This window comes from Pseudorca crassidens, chromosome 8 (assembly GCF_039906515.1).
Source record: "Pseudorca crassidens isolate mPseCra1 chromosome 8, mPseCra1.hap1, whole genome shotgun sequence".
Lineage (NCBI taxonomy): Eukaryota > Metazoa > Chordata > Mammalia > Artiodactyla > Delphinidae > Pseudorca > Pseudorca crassidens.
The window spans coordinates 104,599,979-104,612,806 of record NC_090303.1 but is presented as its reverse complement, the minus strand read 5'-3'; the positions used below and the strand labels follow the sequence as shown (position 1 = coordinate 104,612,806).

The following is a 12,828-nucleotide window of genomic DNA, read 5'->3' as shown; positions in this document are numbered from 1 at the left end:
AATTCACTCTCAAGATTAGGACAGCAAAATTCAAAAAAAATTTTTTTGAGTATGAAAGGAAAGAACACCACAATTTACTACCAACTTTTTATGGGAAAATGCAGTTTCTTCATATGTAAGATTGTCCCTTCCAATTGTAAAATTCTGCGATTTTATGATTCCACTCCCAGTTATACACAAAATTCCTCCCTGTGACGTTACGTGTGAGCTCAAATAGACAGAACATACTCGTGATGAGTACAGAGTTAATTCTAGCTTTAGAGTATGAGTTAACAAGTCCTAAGTAGGACATGAACCACAGTTAAATAAACCATTTAATAAACTAAAATACCACTGGGATACACAGGACTGCAATCTACTCATATGTTCGTTACTCTAATAATGAATAATTAATTAATCTGTGCACCAGTGACAGCCTAAGACAGTAAGAGGCCCGCACTGCAGAGCTGGAGAAAAGTATTTCACAGCTTAAGTCCATTTTTCTCTTCCCATGCAAAGAAGAGGCAGTGCCAGATTCTACCACTGTGATGTCTATAAAGAAACCAATAATCTTAAAGAAACCGGAAAGAAAGGAAAGAATGAGTGTGGCTGTAAAGCCGGATATACTGAGGTGAGCTGACACTGCTCACAGACAGACATTTAACTTCGCCTTGTACCTTTAAACTTTACAACTCTCTGTGAAAATATTTGGACACGTTCAGTTAAGTAAATTTATTTACTTTAAGATTTTTTTAATTCTGAAAAAATTTATTTTAATGCAGAGAAGTACTGTGAGTATAATGAATTTGCATTTTTGTCTTTTCAATACGTGAATCTTAGGCACAAGATGCTGGATAGTTAAGTTGGATTTTATACAACAAGGGGCCTAAATGTAACCTCAAGTTTGGAAAATAAGAGAGGGAAAGTCCTCACTTACTAAAAATTCTCTTTACAACAAACTCTGCAAGAACAGCAAAGTGAGAGATACCTCTTATGTGACCATGTATAAGTGCTATCAAGCACTTTCCACGCTGTGATTTGTTCCACTAAAGTCTAAGTTCACAGAAGGCAGGGGCCACGCTTTATGCTGCATATTTCAGCAATACTTACGTCCCCACTGCTTGGACACTGGTAAAGATCTGTTGAGCTTTTGAATTTACAAGGGATGTGACTGATTGACCATCTTATTTTAGGCATGAGCAGTAGAAATACTAAAACGCTCTAACCAGGGAATAACGGGGCACATTTTTTAAAGACCTTGGCTTAATTTTTAAGAATCATTTTAATTTACAGTGTCTCACTTTAACATAGTATATGGACACACCAGTAAACCAGAGAGCACCTGTCCACACTACTGAAGGATTTATTACCAGAAGAAACCATTACAGAGTTATCGAAAAAACAAGGACCCATGATGCCTTTTACAGGATTCTGTTTACCAAACCTAGAAATATTTTTTCATTACTATATCTACTAAAGAGAAAGCATTCAAAAAGAATAAATCTTAAAAATAACACTGCGATATGTAAACGCAACTGTGTTTGGAACTAAATATTCTAAGGCTCCACGTAAACGATTAGTGTCTTTCAAAACTACACACACACAAATTTTTTATCAAATGAAAAATTACCTACTCTGAATAGAAACATTAAGAGATAAAGGCAGAACTCTAGCCCTAATGCTGCATGCCTCCACCCCATTCCAGCAACCCCACTCACACTGCACCTTGGGGGAGACCAGCACCCTGAAAACCCTAAGATTCTACTGCACCTATGGAGGTCATGCCCTTCCAACATAAATTTCTTTTAATGCTTATTTCAAAAACAAATCTTTTTTAATGATAAATCATGAAGACAGATGAGCAATCTTTCACTAATACCTTTTTCTTTCTTGACAGTTCAACCTAAAAAAAAAAACTACCAACCAAAACCACCTTTCTGAAATAAAAATCAGTGCAATCTTTGCTTCCTGATTACAGATAACAAATTATGGGTGACATTTCCTAAACTAACCTCCAATCTCTTTATTCATGTTTAGACAGTTCTCAGTTACAAAAAAGGATGAATGAACAGGACATCAATCACTCTGGAATATTAGCACCTTAAAGATGTCTTTAGCAGGTCAATAATCTTTTCACCTTAGAAGGACTTTATCAGATCTTGTCTAAAGCCTGGATAAAAGCCCTGCATTAAGTACTTCTAACAATTGACAGTGTATCTCCACCACACAAAGCTGTTTTCTTCCTCAAGGTCACGATTCTGTGCAGCCTTCCAGGATGACAAAGGAGCATTACCTCCGGCCAAACAAGCTGTCAACACAAACTTTGTCAGAGCACAGATAAAGAAACTGGCAGACAGTGATAATAAGGTCTAATTTCCCGCCCTCCCAGGGGAGGGAAACAGATTTCAAATCAGTCTAGAAACCTGTACCCAGGCAGCCATGCTCTCTTCGGCCATACAAAGGAGAAAGACTCACTGTGAACTCATCTAAAGGCTCGTTGATCTCGATGTCTAACACCTCATCGCTGTACAGCGGCTCCTCCTCCGGCTCCCCCGCGTACTCGATGTGGTCTTCTGCCAGCTCAGCACCGTGGCCTTCATACTGTCCTTCTTCCTGGTACTCAGGAGCATACAGTTCAGATCCATCAGACTTGTGATAAACGAGTTCATCCTCTCCTTGTTCATACTCGGATTCCTGTTCTCCAGACTGGTCATTAGTGTTGTCAGACAGTTCAAACGATGTGACCATGCCAGATGTGGTATTCAGACTAATTGTGACACCCTGAGAACTAGAGGGGACAAAAATACAAAGAAAGGCAGGCAACTGGAGTGAAGCTCAAAACTAAATCACTGCATAAGTTAACTGTTAGAAAGACCAGTGAAAAGTTACTCCAGTGGCTGCTCAATGCACACTGACAACAACGACTGCAAGCAAAACTCAATGTGCTCCCTACTAAGCCAGCACGACAAACCCTCCTGCACACCGCAGAGCTCAGTGCACTACACTGAGCCAGGGCCAGCACCAGACTCCTACTGCATAAGGCGCCCCCTCTATCATCAGCTGCAGCTTATGTGACCAGGAGAATCAGAGCAACCATGAGAAACAGGTCTACCTGGCAAAAGTCCAGGACTGAAAGCAAATAGACTATGTTTCATTCTAACTTCCAGAATGAAATGGGTGGTATCTATTTTCTAAAACATCCAGGTAAAACTAGGAGTATTACTCTATAAACAGAAAATCACAGATGGAATTTTAAGAACAACTTGTTTTCTTTTTTAAATCTATGACGCAAACTATAAACTCCTATTTAAGAAATCAAAATATTAAAAATCTGCATGAAAATACATTTCAATGTTCAACTAAAGTTTATACTAGCCACAAATTTTTTTTAAAAAGTTAATTTCTGAGTAAAATAAACGAGGGCAGTTTTAAAACTGCAAAAAAAGAAATCACATTCCACCTGTTAAATCACAACAGGTAAATGTCAAACAATTAAAAATGCATAACAACACTTAGAACACCAAGGCTTGGTAGCTAAATCTGAGTTTGCACTTCCTAGGCACCCAACCCTAACAAGAGACTGAGCATGCCACACACACTTGAAGACATATGGCTACAAACAGTCCCAAGGTTTATTTCAAGGGCAATTTAACTAACTCAAAAGATCAAAATATAATGATGATGTCACGGAATGGAACTGGGAAACAAATAACTGACAAAATAAATTAATTTAAAACTTGTTACCCATTATGTTAGAAAAACTATTACAAATCTATAGCTCAACAATGAATGGAATGTATTTGTCAACTACATTTATAAGCAAGAAGCGTCTCTATATTTTCACAATAAATGTTTCCTCATAAAACTGAAAAAATTGTTCCACCTAACAGAGTATACTAAATGCCTCTTCCTCTTCTAATTGCGTTACTATGTCGGCAACAGAAAGATGTTCTTTATTGCCATGCACTGAGTATTTGTGCCCCGCCCCCTCCAAATTCATGTGTTGAATCCTAAAACCCAATGTGATGGTGTCTGGAGGTGAAGCCTTTGGGAGATGCCTAGGTCATGAGGGTGGAACCTCTGAATACGATCAGTGCCCTTATAAAAGGGACCCGAGAGAGCTCCCTCACACCTTCCAACCATGTGAGTACACAGTGAGAGGGCTGGGGGTCCTCACTAGAACCCAACCAGGCCAGCAACTCAACCTAGGACTTCCCGGCTCCCAGAACCGTGAGAAATAAGTTTCTGTTCTTTGTAAGCTACCCTTTTATGAAATTTTGTTATGGCAGCCCAAACAGACGAAAACAACTATATTCAGATAGTCAACTAGACGCGAAGTACAGTCCAAAGGAGTTTTCAAAATGGCAATTCAGTTACTAGATATGTATAGATAAAAACTGTCTAAAATGAAAGCAAAAGCAGTAACATCAAACTGTGACCAACAGTATTAAGAGTGGGGGGCCACTGCCCCCCGTCCAAATAAAAGAATTCTTTAAAAGAGCGGTGCATATCCCTGTACTGAACTTTTATAACCAGCACTCAACAGAGCTCTCAGAGGTCATTAAATGCAAGACCAACACTGATTTTAAACAGTTGATCTATTTATAGAAAAATATATATGGCTTCCACATCAAAGAGTTATATTAATATCCTGTTTACAATATAATCATGTTAAAGATACAGTACTACATTATCATTTATATCTCACTATAATTATAAATTAGTCACTAGAAATTTAGTTACATAAAGAACATTTTTAATGAGCTAATGTTGAGTACCTGAAATTTTCTTCGTCTTCGTTATCACTCTGCAGAAGATCATCATTTAGCTCCTCATCTGACAAATCCGACTGATTCTAATTAAAGTAAGAAATCTAATTAATGCATGTTACTTCCACAAAAAAAGACTTGTTACAAAAGTGCAAAATTACGTTGGCTGGATTGTTTCTAACCTTGTTACTAAAACATCTACCATTCAGAAAGTTTTCTCAGTTTGATATAACCATTTGCCAGTCGAGATTCTACACATGGCATACTGGCTAACTACCCCAGACTAATTTTTATTTATTTATTTTTAATTAATTTATTTATTTATGGCTGTGTTGGGTCTTCATTGCTGTGCGTAGGTTTCTCTAGCTGCAGCGAGCAGGGGCTATTCTTCGTTGCAGTGCGCGGGCTTCCCACCGCAGTGGCTTCTCTTGTTGTGGAGCACGGGCTCTAGGGCATGTGGGCTTCAGCAGTTGTGGAGCGCGGACTTAGTCACTCCGCAGCACGTGGGATCTTCCCAGACCAGGGCTCGAACCTGTGTCCCCTGTATTGACAGGCGAATTCCCAACCACTGTGCCACCAGGGAAACCCCAAACTAATTTTTAGATGCCCAGTCAAATAAGTATAGAAGCAGCAAGCATAATGATCATATTTACTATAACTCTTAATGAAAGAAAAAAAGGAACGAGTCCTTTGGCAGTATCCTATAAACAAGTAATTTTTTCTTACCACAAAAAAAAAAAATGGGGCTTCCCTGGTGGTGCAGTGGTTGAGAGTCCGCCTGCCGATGCAGGGGACACAGGTTTGAGCCCTGGTCCGGGAAGATCCCACATGCTGCAGAGCAACTAAGCTCGTGCGCCACGACTACTGAAGCCCGCGCACCTAGGGCCTGTGCTCCACAACAAGAGAAGCCACCACAATGAGAAGCCCGCGCACCACAACGAAGAGCAGCCCCTGCTCGCCACAACTAGAGAAAGCCCACGCGCAGCAACGAAGACCCAATGCAGCCAAAAAAAAAAATATATATATATATATATGTAGAGTTATGTATATACATATACACACGATATATAAATAGATATACACATCAACGATAACTGCTTTCAAGTTTTTACTTGATCAAGAGTTTAGAAAAACCTACATCAGGTTTTAGACTTTTATTCTTGTTTATCTGAAAATGTATCATATTTATGTTTATTTTTATGCTTATCTCTGAATATTCCCAAAAAGTAAATCCCAGCTCCAATATGCAAATACTAACCACTGAATGTTAAGGAAGGAGCTGCCGCTTCCTTTGGGCAAGTGGCAGCTTTGCTGCCGCCTTCAGAGATTCAGTGCCTGCTAGAGTGCCTTGTCGTAGCAGGAGCTAAAGTACTTGCTTCAAAGGGTTTAGGGCTTGAATTCTAAGTTATCAAAGAACTTACTAACAAATTAAACACTCAACTCTTTGTGCATTTAAAAAGTAATTCGATTCACAAAATTTTAATCTATACCCAACTTTCCAGTAACACATCCCATGCATAAGATGTATTCCTATATTTTAAATGCAAGTAAATAACTATCATTTAGTTTCAGGAAGACCTGTATTTCTTACCTTTTTGCCAGAGAGCAAATCTTCTCCAAGTAAGTCATCTTCAAGTTCACTGTGGAAAAAAGAGACATGACAATGTATTATTTCTATTACACACTGCGAAGTTTGTAGACCACTGGGAAATTTATCCAGGACTTTAGGGTTTGGGTACTTTCACATTAAGTTTGCTACATTTTCCTTTATTAATAATGAAAACATATTTTCAAATACATAGGGAACATCTGGTCCTTTAAGTATGGGAAGCTTTGCTATAACTAGCGGCTCTCACTAGACTTCTAATCTTAGTTTTTCCACCTCAATATGAGATCTTAATTTCTCTGGACTTGTTCATTAATGAGCAAGAAGAAACTATAATACAATATCTATGCTTTCTCTTACCTACGATGAAATAGGAAAAGATAGATGCTCAACATCATTAACTAGGAAAATTAAAAACCAAAATCATTGAAAGACCATTTAACACTCAAACTGCGAAAACTGAGGAAGTTTAAAAATGAAAAATAAATGCTGATGAGGACATTCAAGTAAATCATAACTAAGAGAATTATCTTTATAACATGGGAGTCATGTCAGCTGGCTGCAATTTTTTGTCAGCATGTTTATGCTTTGAAGCAATCAGAAGGAGTTTTTCTCATAATTAAAATACAAACCCTTACCAGATGAAAAACCTGAAGACATTTCCCACTGTATGTTTCTCTAACTGATGAAGATGGCTACCACTAAATTACATCTTTTAAAAGCAGATGACTAAGGACCAACAACTAGAAAGGAGGAAACGCAATTAGGCTATGATTCTAGGTACAAATGCCAATGGAGATTTAACTGCACCAATGTTCTTACTATGATTTGCTACTTTTTCAATAAGGGCTCTGGTTACAAATATCTGTAAGTTCTATAGGTTTTGAGTGCTATTTTACCCAGAACCCATGTTTACTTCTAGTGTGCTACTGTGCAGAATGCCAGAATATCCTGGAATGCACGTAGGAAGTTACAACAGAAATTCTATATACTACTTTTTAGAACCAGAAACAACTCAACAAGTCATTTCATTCATGCACTGAACACCTCTTTCATTATTTTATGTTACCCTACATAAATCGTATACCATCATTTTATAGATAAAGGAAATAAGGACAAGGTTAAATGATTTGCCCAAGGTCACACAGCAGAGACAGACTCAGGATGAGAACTTAGCTCATGGAAAAAAATCTTTCATGGACCTGTATAAGTAAAACAGTTATTAGAGACTAATGTATAACTTCTTCCAACATTTTCAATCCACAAATCACCTAATCATCTTTCAGATACAATTTTTGTATCTTCAGCGTTACAATCATTTTCCATGGACGAGGAAAAAGTGCTTTCTAGTCACAATATTTACAATAAGCGCATTTGAGAATCTGATTCCAGATAACCCCCCAAAAATACAAGCACCCCTTTGAGGACAAGCACCCCCTGAAGCATCCCTCCAAATAACTGAAAAGGGGAGGTAATCCCATTTGCCCCAGGGAAACTAACTGAGGAGAACTCTTAAAACCATAATATGAACAGGTGCTGGTAATCATATAAGCAAAAATCTAGAAAGTATTTGTTGCTGATAAATATATGGAAATAAGAAATCAGTCTTGGACTACCACCTATTTTTTCTAAACAAAAGCATTTTTTAAAAGAAGATAAATGAAAACTTTACCAGTTGTAAATGAGTGGAGTGTACAGAGGTGGAGAACAGTTGTTTCCATGACTAACAAAGGCAATAATAGCATGAAATAAGAAAGCAAGACGGGAGACAGAAGGATTAAGTGCACGCGACTACAATATGCATAAATTATAGCTCAAGAAATCACTAACGCCCATTCAGTGTGCTACATGCCAAGAACCACTCCACGCGTTTCACACATACTCACTCTTTTGTTGACATAACACAACCCCAGCAACCAGACACCTACATCATTCTCCATTTTTTTCAACGTGAAAACAAAGACGCCAAGATGTTAAAGAACTGGCCCAAGGTCACCCTGCTTCCAAGTCAGAAACCAGTAGATGAGTTGAGACAGTCTGGCTCCAGAGTCCAAATACTAACTACTATGCACACACCCCACAGAAGTTAAATGTAGTTAGTTCTCTATTGTTATCATAAAGTTGGATCCTTACAAAGAGGTACACAAAAGGGAAGAAACTTGTAAACTACGAAACGCTACCAAAATTACACCAAGGGTCACCAAAAGCAACAATGAACCAATGGGACTGAATGGTCCAAATCGAGTCCTTTCAAAGGGGTGAGCAGTTATGCTCGTGGACAATAACGATAACTGTTCGGAAGCGAAAGGAGTACCAAAAGCACGAGGAGGCTTCCTGCATTCGCCTGCAGAGCTCCCACAAGATGTCACCAGTAAACACTACTGGAGGAAGAGCCACCTCTTTGGCAGGTATTTCTTATCAAAGATGAGGGACAACGATCTCTTAGGGAGCAAGTACATTTTTACTAACAAACAGAATTATACTAAAAGACTTTTTCAGGAAACAGGTATTTTGCAGGCAGTCACCTGGCTGCAGCCTTTCAAAATGAGAAATCTAAGTGACAACAAAGACTGCACGTGAGCTCATCGTCTCTGTGCCTGCCTACTCCAGGCCACCCTCGTCTGGTCCCTGCCGGCTCCAGGCCCTGGATGGGGTCTCCAGGAATGGCTCCCACGGGCTCTCCGTTCCCCCGGTCTTTCTTCTGGGTGGGCTCGGCCATGGGAGGTCCCAACGGAATGTCACAAAGTGAGAGGAGAGACTGCCCCCCCCCACCTGCTCAGCTCCAGTTCCACCCCACACAAGCGCAGCCCTGGCTGGGCCCTCAGACAGCCCTCCCCCGCAGGCCTGCGGCTGCTCCCCCAGTGTCACACCTGCTTCTTTAGCCCTGCCCCTAAACATCCCCGTCATCAAATGACCTTCAGTGGAGACCTTCTCAACATGCTCTTTCCTACCGGGACGTACACTGATGTTTTCTGACTCACTCTTCTAAACTTTCAAACTTCTCCTCTACCATCCAGCACATGGAAGAGGCTATTTTATGCTTTAAAAATATCAAATAAAGAAATACATATGATACAGAATCTTCATATGCAAACATGCACTGAAGATGAGTGAAGAGAGGGCACTGGGACAAATGCTAGTCACACTGGAAAGAACAAGAAAAACTAGAGCCCTGTCTCACTGCAAACAAAACCCAATTCCTTCATAGCAGAAGACCAACTAATGTCATGACAACCAAAATAAATTCCCACTGAACAAATACTGGGACAATTCAAACATTAATAAGAATAATAACTACAATGGATTAAAAAAACACATGCAGTATTTAAATCTATGAATTTGAAATGACTCAAAAATAGAACTCACCTCTGGAGGATGCTAAGGAACTGACCCATTCTTTTGAAAACTGGTAAATAAAAGTAAAGAATCAAGCACTTATTCCGTACCTCAGAGGAACCAAGTAGTTTACAGAATTACCACAACTAACAGAAAAAGAAGGAATGACAGAATGAGAATATCACCACTTGGATCGTCTAATGGCTGGTTACACCACAAAAAGTTAACAAGATATTGTGAAGCTCCTGATGGAGGAACATACCACCAACTAAGACACTGCAGAGCCCCTACTCCTGCCCAAATTCAAACCTGAATCTGATCAACCTCCAGATCTAACTATGAATTTACAGAAAATGCAAGATGAAGGAACATACTAAAAACACTCCAAGAGATGCAATCACCAAAAGTAGAAATTCTCCAAGATAAACCCCTTGTTTCTTCAACAAAAACTGCAGGGAACTAACAAAAACTGTGGAGAGAACTTACAGATGAAACAATACTTAAAAGACCTACCAATAAATTATGATATATGGATCTTATTTGGACTCCAAGTCAAACTATAAAAGGACACATATCCACATTATATGTATGTGTATTTGTAATATACTTATATACACATGAGACAGTCAGGGAAATGTGAACATTAATAAGACATTCCTATTAAGGGACTTCTTTTTAGATATAACTATTATGGCTATATTTATAAATCCTTCATTTTTTAGAGAAATACAATCTGATATATTTTCAGATGAAATTATGTCTGTGATGTGAGGAGGGTTACAGAGATCACATATAAAACAAGAGTGCTTCCCACTGACACTGTTGAAGCTGAAGGATGGTATATTGCCTGCACTGTACTATTCTCATATACACTTGAAATTCTCAATAAGTAAAAAAAAAAAAAAAAAATTAATCAATTTCAGGAGGAAGGACAGAACGAAGGAAGAAAAGGAAGGAGGGAAGGAGGGAGGGAGGGAGGGAGGGAGGGAGGGAGGGAGGGATGGAGACCAAAAAACACTTTAAAACTTTCATAAGAGCATACAGAATACAGGGTAGGGAAGAATTTCTTGAGGACAAAAGGCAGAAAGCAGCGTGACTGACATCACATGTCTCCTGAAGAGGTGGCCTCAGGAAGGCCACAGTGTCACCAAAGAGCGCACCTTACTTACCAAATGCACAACCTGAATCTAGGCTTGAGGAGACACTAGCAAAACCACACTTGAGGGCTGCTACAAGATAAACAGCGTGTCCTCTTCAAAAATGTCACGTCGTTAAAGACAAAGCCTTTATAGAAGCCTTTACAGAAGTCTTTAAAGACAGAATTCTTCCAGATGAACAAAGAGGAGGAAAAGAAACTCATTTTTGGCTAGAAAGCACATTACTGGGACAACTGACAAACCTTGGATAACCACTGTAGATTCAGAAGAAAATGGCATGATACAAACTACTGCAAACTACTGTCAAAAGGTGCAGGAAAGAAAAATGTTCTATGTGTGTGTATGTGAGCATGTAAAGAGGGAGAGAATAACAGGAATATGACAAAAAGCAACTGTGAGTCTGAAAGAAGGGCTTATAAGAATTCCTGGGTTTTTCTTGCAACTTTCCCATAAGTCTGAAAATGATTTCCAAATACATTTTTCATATTTTAATTTAAAAAAATAAACAAAAACCATACAGGAAAAGATTATAATGATATTATTTATAAAAACCTACTTGAAGACTATTAAGTTTAAGACAATACATGCCACAGACTGGAAGGAGATATCTCTAAGTGCAAAAAAACAAATTTCAAAAAGTATAAAGAATCCCTAAAATCAATAAGGAAAAGACAAACAACCCAAAAGAAAAAGACATAAATACTACCAAATGACTAACAGAACAGAAGGTCCAAATGATGAGTAAACTATGAAAATACACAAGATTTGACTCAGCTCCCCATCACAGTCTTTTAAATAAAACTAGTGATCAGTACTTCCCAATAGGACCACTGCTTATATAGAAAACTTTGCTCTAAGCTCTCACTTTTTTATGGACTACATTAAGAGTCATTGAGGGTAATCAGCTTTATGTAGACTATAAGAATTACACAGTTTTTAATGTAGATTTTTCAGTAAAACTTCTGGGACATCACAGTTTTCAAACAGCAACCAGGTATTCTTTTCACAGCAGTATATCATTGTTGTTCCTTATTCAGCTCTATTGACCTTCATTATCAAACTTTCTGACTGCAACTCCAAGGTAATGTTCACATTTTCAACACAGTATTTAAGATAGTAAGAAATATGTAACGAATAGTCATCATTTGAGAACTCCCAACTCAAATGAAGGCCTCTGTGCACTTCTCCAGTGCACATCCCTCTAACCCCTACTAGAGCGCCTTCCCAGAAGTAATCACTCCATGGAACTGACATCTATCATAACTGTCGACATTTTTAATAGAGTGTGTGCGTGTGTGCGTGTGTGTGTGTGTGTGTGTGTGTATTCCTAAAGAGAGATTTCCATCTTCACTAGATATCAGAGAAATCCAAATTTAAACTATGAGATACCATTTTACACAAATTAAAATAGCAAAAATGTTAACGTCTAGCCAAATATTATGTAGGATGTGGAGGAATTCTGTTGCTATTGTTGCTGCAGGCATACAATTACTCCAATAATAGCTCTGGGTGCCCACCAACTCAATACCATCACTGTATAAAAACAGAGAGATAAGACCCCCCGTGCTCCGCTGGCAGTCCTGAGACAGCACAGGCCTGGGGTAGAAGCCCACTACAAAGCCTTCCACCTGGAGTGCTCACCCCTGCCCTACTTTAGCCCAGTAAGGACCAGCCTACCCAGGAAAGAGCATCACTAGCTAACACACTGCTCAGTAAAGATCTCTGTGTGGCCTAACGACAGGAGATAAATCAGCATGGATCCTGCACGTAACCAGGGGTTTCCGCACCTGTCCCAGTCCTCGTCTGCAGCTCTTCTCCTCCAGGACCGCTCTGCACCAGGCTTATCAAACTGGTCAAAGTCATCATCTGTGAGCGAGAGGCCACGAAAGTCAGTCTTACTAAATTAAAACAGACACACATTCAAATACTGAAACAACTTGTTTCATTTAAGGATTCCTGACACGACATTTTAAAATACTAA

The 12,828-nt window shown here is 39.0% G+C and overlaps 1 protein-coding gene across 8 annotated transcripts in view; it reads right to left on the bottom strand.

The window, feature by feature from the left end:
• Positions 1-12,828, bottom strand: part of RBM33 (RNA binding motif protein 33) — a 117,018-nt gene that overhangs the window by 90,112 nt on the left and 14,078 nt on the right. For all 8 annotated transcript variants that reach the window (XM_067747569.1, XM_067747570.1, XM_067747573.1 and 5 more), the window contains exons 2-5: positions 12,635-12,713; positions 6,340-6,388; positions 4,758-4,834; positions 2,455-2,767 (exon numbers count right to left, since the gene is read on the bottom strand). In XM_067747569.1, the coding sequence (XP_067603670.1) occupies positions 2,455-2,767; positions 4,758-4,834; positions 6,340-6,388; positions 12,635-12,713 (518 nt within the window). The remainder of the gene's footprint in view (positions 1-2,454; positions 2,768-4,757; positions 4,835-6,339; positions 6,389-12,634; positions 12,714-12,828) is intronic.